Source organism: Solanum pennellii, chromosome 2 (assembly GCF_001406875.1).
Source record: "Solanum pennellii chromosome 2, SPENNV200".
NCBI classification, from domain to species: Eukaryota; Viridiplantae; Streptophyta; class Magnoliopsida; order Solanales; family Solanaceae; genus Solanum; species Solanum pennellii.
In genome coordinates this window covers 36,583,918-36,594,551 of record NC_028638.1, presented here as the reverse complement: position 1 = coordinate 36,594,551, position 10,634 = coordinate 36,583,918, and the positions used below count along the sequence as shown (strand labels likewise).

The 10,634-nt window shown below is 25.2% G+C and overlaps 1 protein-coding gene across 1 annotated transcript in view; it reads left to right on the top strand.

Moving 5' to 3' along the window:
- The first annotated feature begins 10,390 nt into the window (after positions 1–10,390).
- LOC107010458 (BURP domain-containing protein 5-like) overlaps positions 10,391–10,634 on the top strand; it is a 2,653-nt gene continuing 2,409 nt past the window's right edge. Inside the window, exon 1 of the mRNA XM_015209743.2 lies at positions 10,391–10,488. Coding sequence (XP_015065229.1) covers positions 10,432–10,488 — 57 coding nt within the window. The 5' untranslated portion in view covers positions 10,391–10,431. The remainder of the gene's footprint in view (positions 10,489–10,634) is intronic.

Here is a 10,634-nt window from a genome sequence, read left to right as displayed (position 1 = left end):
GATAGGTGTCCAGACAAGACCCACAAAACTTCAAAATGCTACTACTAACAAATCATAAAACTAGAATCCTATGAAAGTAAGGATATTTCATCAAAACCTGACGAACATATGAATAGGGGTGTGCAAAAATTGAACCGACCAATAAACGTATTGAAAAAATGTTATTGGATTGTAATGGGTATATAAAAAAAAAGTTATTGGTATTGGTTTGATATTGATTTTTACTTTTGGGTTATTGGATAAATCGATACCCAATAAGACGTTAATAATTTACTACTTTACCCTTCCTAAATATTAGTTATTAATAATTTAATATTTAACTAGACATTATAACTATATAAAATTATTAGTAGTACTCTACCACTTCACACTAGGTTCGCAATTGTAGCTATTTGATTTTAGTTTTAGTTTTAGTCTTGTTGGACTATATGATTGTAATTACGTATGTAAGTGTAGGTTGTAGCTTTTGCAAGTTTATAAAGGTGTGTAATTCGATTAACATAAGAAACTTCATACTATGTTTTGGCGGTGACATGCAATTGATGCAATTTCTCATTCTCTTTCTTGTATAACTATATCAAAGCATTTAGAGAATTGAGAAATCATATAATATTTTACAAATATTTTCTTATTAGATAAATCCAAAATTGAATCGATGACGATCAAAAATCGATAAACCGATAAAAAATATCTTTTTGATTTGTTGTTGGGTTAGCATATTAAAAAACTAAAAATTATAAATCAAATCAATAATACATAAAATTGAACCGGACTAACCGATGCACACCCTTACACATGATGTGATCTTAATGGAACGCATGTTGAAGATCCTAAGTACTTGAATCTGCATCAAAAGAAGATGCAGATTGAAAAACATCAATACATTGAATATACGAATATGTAAGCAGACTAGATAAAATAAGGATCAATGACAGAAATCTCACATTAGTTCTCTCATACCATTATCCCCTATTAATTTTAGAAATTTTTAAAATATGTCATTTTTACACATCAGATTGATGTATCAGCTTAATAAGGTATATGCTCTTTCATCCTTAATCACATGTCTTGTGTTCATTGCTTTTTAGTGTGAATTCGAACTTAGTCCAGTCGATAGCGAGAAAAAGAATATCATTGCCCTCTCTCTTGCTTCTATTATCATCCATTTTTATATACATAAATTGAAAACACTACAAAATAAGAAATTAAATAGTAAGAGAACTAATTATATAAAAGTATATAGCGTTTTCTCTAATACCTCCCACCAAACGTTTTCTGTATTTGACAATCATGGAGTCAAGACATGAAATAGGAGGGATGTTGACGAGTCTTTCTGTGAAAGATTTTGTAAGACTTCTATTTTTTTTTTTGTGACTGATCAGTGTTGTATTGAGATCCCTCTACTCCTTTTTTGCTAATACAACACATCTCTATCTGGATAATGATTAAAAAAAGATACTTCCTGTCCTAACTCTAGTATAGAGTCTCCTTTTTTTTTTTTTAAATCAGGGCGGATCCACATGGAGTCCGTCGGGTGATCGATCACTCATTAACTTCGTTTCGGAATATATATATACCTAATGACTCTTGGGTGGGTGTTTAAGACTTTTTTAGTGTTATTGAACCAGGGTTTGAATCTCATTATTGACATATATTTTTATATATTTTCACTCCCCTACATTTAAAGCACCCCTAACGTTAAAATCTTAGATCCGCCACTGTTTTTAATTTAAATCCTTAAAAAGCAAACTAAATGGTCGACAAATAAATTATGACTACTGTTACTAAGAATCGCAACCTACTACACTAGACATAAGAAATATTGGATTAAACTATATAGAGTTGTTTGGTTGCTGGTTAGAGTTATATATATGTGATAGTAAAGTAGAGAGTTAGTTATAAGTGAATATATCTACTAATTTTATACATATATTTATTATGTGAAATTTTAAATTGTCAACCAAACACCATACTAATTTTATACAAAATTATTTTATTTTTACATACCAATCAAATATCGTATAAATAATATCAAATTTTATACATAAATAATTTGTTTCTTATCAACTACTATACTAACTTCATATGCTTAAGTTTCATAATGTGCACTTGTTGTCAATGTGGAGCCAAAACGCATAATTATGATATTGATAAAGCATCACTTTCAAAGTTTTTAATGAATCTGGTTAAACTAGAATTTGTTTTAGGATCGTATTTACTTAACGAGAATTAGATAAAATAAAAATAACGACACAATATTTTTATGTGAAAATAGTTAACTCACAAAGATGAAAAATCACAATATTTTTATGAGTTCGGAGCCTAAAGGATATAAAATGTTAACAAAAATTCCAGAACGGTATATAAACTTTTATTTTAACCAAAACCGCAAAATCGTTGAAATAGCAGCGATATAGTTCACCTAAAAAAGCAAAATCGTTGTTATAGCAGCGATTTACAAAATTTGACTTTTTTTAAAAAAAAAAAAATTTAAAAGAAATCGCTGTCAACGCAGCAATTTTCAAAATAATATTTTTTAATGTTTTTTTAATAAAACGCTGCCTAGACAGCGTTTTACCTTTATTTTTTTAATTATTTATTTGAATTTTTTAAAAAAAAATTAAAAGCAAATCGCTGCAAGGGCAACGATTTGCATCAAAAAGTTGAAGCCTCAAGTTGATACAACATTAAAAAATTGATTCAAATCGCTGCCGTTGCAGCGATTTGCTTGTAATTTTTTTTTAAATTCAAATAAATAATAAAAAAATTAAAGGTAAAACGTCGCCTAGGCAGCGTTTTATTAAAAAAGCATTTTTTAAAAAATTATTTTGAAAATTGCTGCCTTGAAAGCGATTTCTTTAAAAAAAAGAATCAAATTTTGCAAAGCGATACTATAGTAGCGATTTTGCTTTATTCGGCGAACTAAATCGCTGCCATTTCAGCGATTTTGCCGTTTTGATTAAAATAAAAATTGATATACCATTTTGAAATTTTTGTTAACATTTTATACCTTTAGGTCCGAATTCATATTTTTATTTAGTAAAAATTTAAGGAATCCCATAGTATAATTCAATAATTACACTCTGTCCCGACAAATTTAGTATTTACTAAAAATCCCTTAAAATTGTTGTGCCGTGATACTTTAGACTCTAGTGATACATGGTAAATGATACATGGTAATTTTAAACTGTTAAGAAAAAAATGGAGAAAAACGGTACATTTAATCTTGTTAACTAAAACAGCTCAATTTACGGTAACAGATCATTAATCAGCATTAAATCAGCACGTAATTGGATATTAATTTCAAATTTTGAAAATCAAAGATTATATCATCGACTAAACACTATACACACTGATTCTATATGTATCATCAAGCACAGTTGATGACGCAGTTATTAAACTTAGTGAATGATACATTATAACAATTTTCAAAACCTCATGATACATAGAAAATATTATGATACACAACAAATTCATGTATCAATGCATCATCTAAAACACAATACATACTGATTCAAAATGTATCAGCAAGCACACTTGATGGCGCATTTATTGAAATTAATCACTGATACATGATAAAAAATTTAAAAACCCTTGATACATAGGAAATCATATGATACACATCTAGTTCATGTGTCAAAGCATAGACTAAACATTATAATCCACTTAGTACTCATGTATTAAACCTATTGTCTGATACATGATAATAATTTTCATGATTTTTTGATACATATTGGATTCCTTAAAATTTTTAATAATTTCAACAACAGTTTTAAGTACAAAAATACAAACCCGAAACAATGTAGGCCTAACAACAATGTTTGCTGCTTCTTTTTTTTTTTTTTTGTTGTATTTTGACAACCTTTGATTTTGATGTTTCGCTAGAGTCTTTGTTTGAATCCTTCTGAAGATTCATAGGATCATGCAAAGACTTTTTTCTATTTTCTTTCCAATTTTCATCGTCGGAATCATATATCCTTCTATTAATTAACGAATCCATTACTATGATGTAATAGAACAATTAACCAAAACAAAAAAGGGAAGAAAAGAAGAACTGATGATGGATTAAGAAGAAAAAGAAGAAACCAATAAAAGATGCTGGGTTAAGAAAAAGAAAGACGATGATGGATTAAGAAGAATAAGAAGAAACTAATAAAAGATGCTGGTTTAAGAAGAAGAAAGACGATGATGGAGAAAGAAGAACTGGAAACGTGATGAAGGAAGAAAGAGAAATTGTCCAAATTTTTGAAATTTCAAATTTTTTGAATTTTGAAATTCAAAATTTCAAAATTGGGTGTTTTAATTAAAATTAATAATTCAAAATCCAAAAACTGATTTAGAAGATTGAGTGTTTTAATGGAGAAAAAATAGGCATTATATTGGGTAATTGTGTATTATAGGAGAGAGAATGTTATGTATCTATACACTTCTACTAAAATTAAAAAAAAAGGAAATTATGTAATATTTAAAAAAAGAAGGGAAAATTAGAGAATATAAAACTTATAGTTGTGTATTTAAGTTATTTTTCCTTTTATTTATATAGATCTAACATGGTGTCATAGCCATCTAACAATATCATGATTGTGTTTTATGAATCCAATTTCCTCTAATAGAAATGAGAATACCTACCTCTCAAACTTGAACTAGTTTTATTGTTGTAAGAAATCATTCTCATTATCAGCATAGGTCGTTTGGTAGAGTGTAAAAAATACTGATGAATATAATGTATTAGTAATATAGAAATTTATTTTATTGTCATTAACTTTTATCGACGATTTGTTGGTTTGTTATATTAAATGAATAAGTTGTATTAGAATAATACCTTGCATTGTTAATGTTATGATTTACTATATTTAAATGAAAAGGTTGTATTAGAATACTATTGAATAAGTATATAACTAATACATATATAGTAGTTCTGTTTAATTGCTTCAATTTCAAAGCAGTGAATTGACATGAAAATATTGTTATTGTTTTTTAGCAAGTGTTAATAATTGTATTAAAGTCTAATTAATTTAAAGTTATGTCGTTTTGTAAGGCCTCATAAAGAGCAATCGCTTTTATTTAAAAAAATTTATATTCAAAATTTAAAACTAAAACCTCTATTTAAAAAAAAAAAAAAACAACTCCCTCACGTGTATCACTGTTATCCACCCAAACTCTTAATCACGATGAGAAATTTTATTTCAGCAAAAGTCTCAAACAACTTAACTTCTATGAAGCTCTCTTATTACTTTAAAACAAATGGACTTTTTAACGAAGAGTCAAAGAGTGGTAAAGTGTTTACTGACATTAATTTAATGTCATTAAATTTAATATTGCTGGCTTTGAGGAATTTTCAAAGAGTGTTAAATGTCGTTAAAAAATATATTTTTAATAATAATTAAATTACTATTATTAATTAATTATCGCTAAATATTATTTTTTGACGTGGTGAATCCATTTATTTATGACCCCCAGTGAATCTTATCTACTCTTTCAGTCATTTGATATCTGGAATGAGTGCTTGCCATAAAAAGATTGTTCACTAAAAAATAGAAGATTATATTAATGAATATTTATTACTAATGTATATTGTTTATTTTTCATTAATAAATTTGTAGTTAATTGTAATTTAATGAATTATAGTAGTTAGTAGTTGTGTTTTTAATAGTTTTTATTAAAATATCATATTATGATTTTAGGATAATGTATTGTTTTTAATATTTATTACTAATGTAAATTGTTTGTTTTTCATCAATAGATTTGTAATTAAATGTAATTTAATTAATTTTAGCAGTTAGTAGTTGTGTCATTAATAGTTTATATTAAAATATTATATTATGATTTTAGGATAATGTATTATTTTAATATTTATTACTAATGTATTATTGTTTATTTTTTCAATAATAGATTTGTAACTAATTGTATATAATGAATTATAGTAGTTAGTAGTTGTGTTATTAATAGTTTTCATTAAAATATCATATTACTTCCTCCAATTCATTTTATGCGGCACTTTTCGCATCTTAAGATTTAAACAAGTCTATCTTTGACATAAGTTTTTCATAGATTTTTTTAACATTTTGAATTATTAATTATTATGAGTTATAGTACTTTTTATATAATTAACAAATATATAAATTTCATTTTAAAAAAATTGAAGCTTGCATTCGCAAATATCTGATCAAAATTAAATTGCTTACTTTCGAAATACGAAAAGAGCCACATAAATTGAGATAGAAAAGTATAATTTTAGGATAATATATTATTTGAATCAATATAAAGATAACAATTTTGTATTAAACTCATGAGTATTTCATAGGATATAACTTATATTTCAAAAAAGAAAAAGTGAAATATATTTTCAAATATTATAGTCAAATATATTTCAAAACATCAATTAAAACTTTACCTAAATCTGATTTTTCAAAATTATTTAAAAATCTATGCTCAAACGCTATAGTTGTTCCAATTGTTTTCTCGCTGTGCTAATTAATCCGTGGTTCCCATTACAAGTTTCGTGGTTTGGTTTGGATCGATTATTAATTAAAATTATAACCAAATCAATCTAGTTTGTTTTTTAAATTTCTAAAACAAAATCAAATTAAACGAAAAAAATAACTATCGGTATGGTTATTGTTGATTTGGTTTAGTTTTTCTAGTTTATTCAGTTTGAAAGTAACAACTTTTTTAGGACGTACGTATCTCGATAGACACAAACACCAAGTACATGAACAATTTATAGAAAAGCTAATGTTGGTTCAGCCAAGCAATTAAGCAATATTAGAGTTATTATTACACGAACAAAGTGATTCATTTAAGAAAAAGTGTGAGTATTTTATGTGAAGTGCAGTAGATAAAGACTGAAATGGATTTTGATGGATTAGAATTTGAGATTGTTATACTTGGGCTAATTAAGTGTTGGGCTTGATAAAATGGTAAAGTTAAAGACTTAAGTTAATTAAAATGTAACAAAATATTTTTAATTTATTTATGAATAATATATAATAATTATAAAATTTATATATCTAATTTATCGATTCGATTTGATTATTTTTGCGGTTGTTTTTTAATAAAATAAAAACCAAACCAAATAGTATCAATTTTCAAAACTTAAAAACTAAACATAATCATACTAAATCAAATATCGATTTTTATTAATCAATTTGGTTTGAATTACACTTTAATTTGGGTGTTGCCTAACTATGAACAACCCTAGTTCCCATAATGACTTCAATGATTACTTAATCATTATTGAATAATTAATCACATACTTATTTCTCAATTATTACTAATTAATGATTCGAGGCAATGCAATAATATGAGTTCATTCAACTAATTTTAACATGTTATAAAATCAAGCTATAAGAAGAAGACAAGAGAAGTAGATTGAAGATGAGGAATTTTCTTCTTATTCAAGTGTGTACTTCAAATGGTGAGTATGTCTCTATTTATAGTGTTGAGATATCACTCCCAAAGGTCATCAAATTAATAGATACATGTTTATCCATAATGGATCATATCACCTTGGAAATATACATACATGAATACAAGTAAATCATGAATATCCAATTGACAATCCACTTAATTAGTTCAATGGATTTGTAACATAACACTTATTTTCTCCATTCCTTTTTAGTTTTCATAAATTTTTGTAGAGTAAAATGATACTATAAACTTTGATTAATATTTTAAAATATATTCTTTTATCATATTAATATGAAACAAATTACAACTTATAATATTTTTCATATAGTTTCAAAATATCTATTATTTTTATTTCGAAAAAGGGTTATATTTATTTTTATACTCTTAGAAAAAGGTTATATTTACTTTTCGTCATACTGTTTGATATATTTGTCTTGCTATCTAACTTTGGATACATATAAAAATAACTTTTAGCGGTAATAAATAGACACATTAATAAAGGATGCTAAAGTATTTACAACATTAGTTAAGTGTGATTAGATCCAATTTCACTAAAGTCTTTAGAAATATACAAAAACTATTAATTGACGTTAAAAAATAAATATTTGACGATAATACTACTAAAGATCATTTTTGATAGTCATATATCACCACTTATATTATCTTACGTGACGTTTACTTAGCTCTACATGGATATATTATTATTATTATTGAAAATTTACTTCGTATTTTAATATTTTACTTAATAAAATCTGATCCACCCAATACTCTTAACAATCTTGAACTTTTCCCCAAACTCATCCTAAAACATCATTATGGCGTCACAGGAAAATGTGCCCAAGGGCAAACATGATACCGAAAGTTCAAAGTTGGTTGATAAAGGTAAATATATAAAAAAGGAAAAAAAGATAATGAAATATAAATATAATTTTTTTTTAATTGTATAAGAATAAATATGATTCTTTTTTGTTTTTATTTTTTAAAATATCAATTTAATATAATTTAATTTAACTTTAAAAGTTAGTTAATTGATTCTCGAAAAATGCGATATGACAAACTCAAAAAAAAGGAAAAGAGTATATCAGTGCAAGAACTATAAGGGGTCGTTTGGTAGGCTGCATTAGAAGAAATAGTCCATGAATTATGTAAGGTATTATTTAGTACTATGTTTGGTAGAAATTTGAGCCTATGTATAACTAATCTATGGATTAGTTATACCTCCAACATGGTATTATAGGATGTATTACTAATACCTTCCATTTGGAGGTATTAGCTTTAATACCATGGGACTATTCTAGTTAAAGACAAAAATACCCCTCAAATCCTTTTAATATTTTATTTATTTTTTTGATTTTATATTTTATATTTATACTAATAAAGTTATTTAAATAAATTAGCTTACAAATTTTATTATTTAGATATAATTTTTTGTTTCTAAAATATGAATTACTTAATCTATTTATTATTAATATAAAATATTATAATCCGACTAATATGTTAATGTTGATGTATGAATTTAAGAACATAAAATATTGTCTCTTAATGAAAGTTCATTAAACATTACACAAGTAGTCTAAAACAAGAGAGTGTGTATATATATATATACACACACATCTCGAGTATAAAAATAGTTTAATTTATTTTTTTATATTTTTATTTTATTTTATGATAAAGAGTTTTTTAAAATTTATTGATACAAAACAAAGTTCAATAAATTTTCTCTATAATCATTGCAGTTGTGTGACCTTTTGAGTTATTAACTCTAATTTATTAAGATGACAATTATTTACTCTCAAATAATTTAAGTGATAAAATAGTGAACATGACAATAAAAATTTTATTCTCCTAACTAGTTAAAAATGTTATAAAAAAAATAATATTGTCCGTTAATTATCTACTTTGACTCAATTACATGAAATACAAAATCTCATAATAACTCTAGGGTATAATTGGAAAGTTTTTTTTTTTAAACTTTTAAACCACACACAAAATTAGATAAGAAACAATAAACCAAACACTTAATAAAAATAATCTCTGCATTACTAATCCCTGCATTGCTAATCCATGCATTACTAATCCCTGCATTATTCATTTTTGTACCAAACGACCCCTAAATTTATCGCTCCAACTTATATCAAATTATATATCTCATAATTTTACTATATCTGAGAGAATATTGTGTAACTGAATTATATTTAGAAACTCATCTAAGTTTATCTGAATTAATCGTAGAAATTCGATACGTTGCATTATTTACATATTCCGCATACGACGCTTGACTGCAGCCAATATGAAAGTTGAGAAATACAAATTTGTAATATACTATGAAGTAGTTCATAGTTGATAATTGAACTTATTAATGTCACTATAGGGATAGTCCAATTTGTCATTCAAACATTAATTATGCAGCCATTTTATTAATAGCAAATTTCAACTCAGCCGCCATTTTAAGAGATAATATATTATTTTATTTTTTGATAAAGACAGTTCATCGTTAAAGACGGAGTTAGAATTTTTATTAAAGAAAATGTAATTTTTATATTTATATTTATATTTGATGTGGTGTATCTTTTAGAAATAATAATTTAATTATATTAATTTTATTAATTATAAACCATCTCGTAATGTTAGTAAATAAATAATAATATTATATTTGATATTATTTCTTAATTTTTAAATTGGATAAATAAAAATGAAATAATTATTTTTAATATAATAGAAAAATCAAAAATAGAAAGAAAATATTAGTAACAAATCATGGACCTTCCACGTTTATTTATATGGTCCATAGTTCTAGAGGTATTCAAATTCATCATACGATAGAGGGTTCAACGTACAAAAAAATATTCTTTTTTTATGGCCATTGTTGATAGAAATTCATTAATTGTTCTAATAATTAATTAAGAGGGGCACAAATATTTAATAGGAGTAGTATTCTATGCCTATAAATATAGGATAGTTTTTATTCTTGTTCATCCAAGGTTTTTCCTTTTGAGTTTTTTTTTTATCTATTCACAATTTATGATAACAAAAACAAATTCAATGAAGCTGCAGCTACTCTGCTCTACCATTTTCTTGGTGAGTGGTATTTTTATTATTTGAAATCCTAAATTTCTCTAACAAGTAACAATTTACATTTTAAGTTGTGATTTTAATTTTTTTAAAAATATAAAATTTGCTCTACAAGTTTACATTTGGCAAAAAAAAATTTAATATATATATAT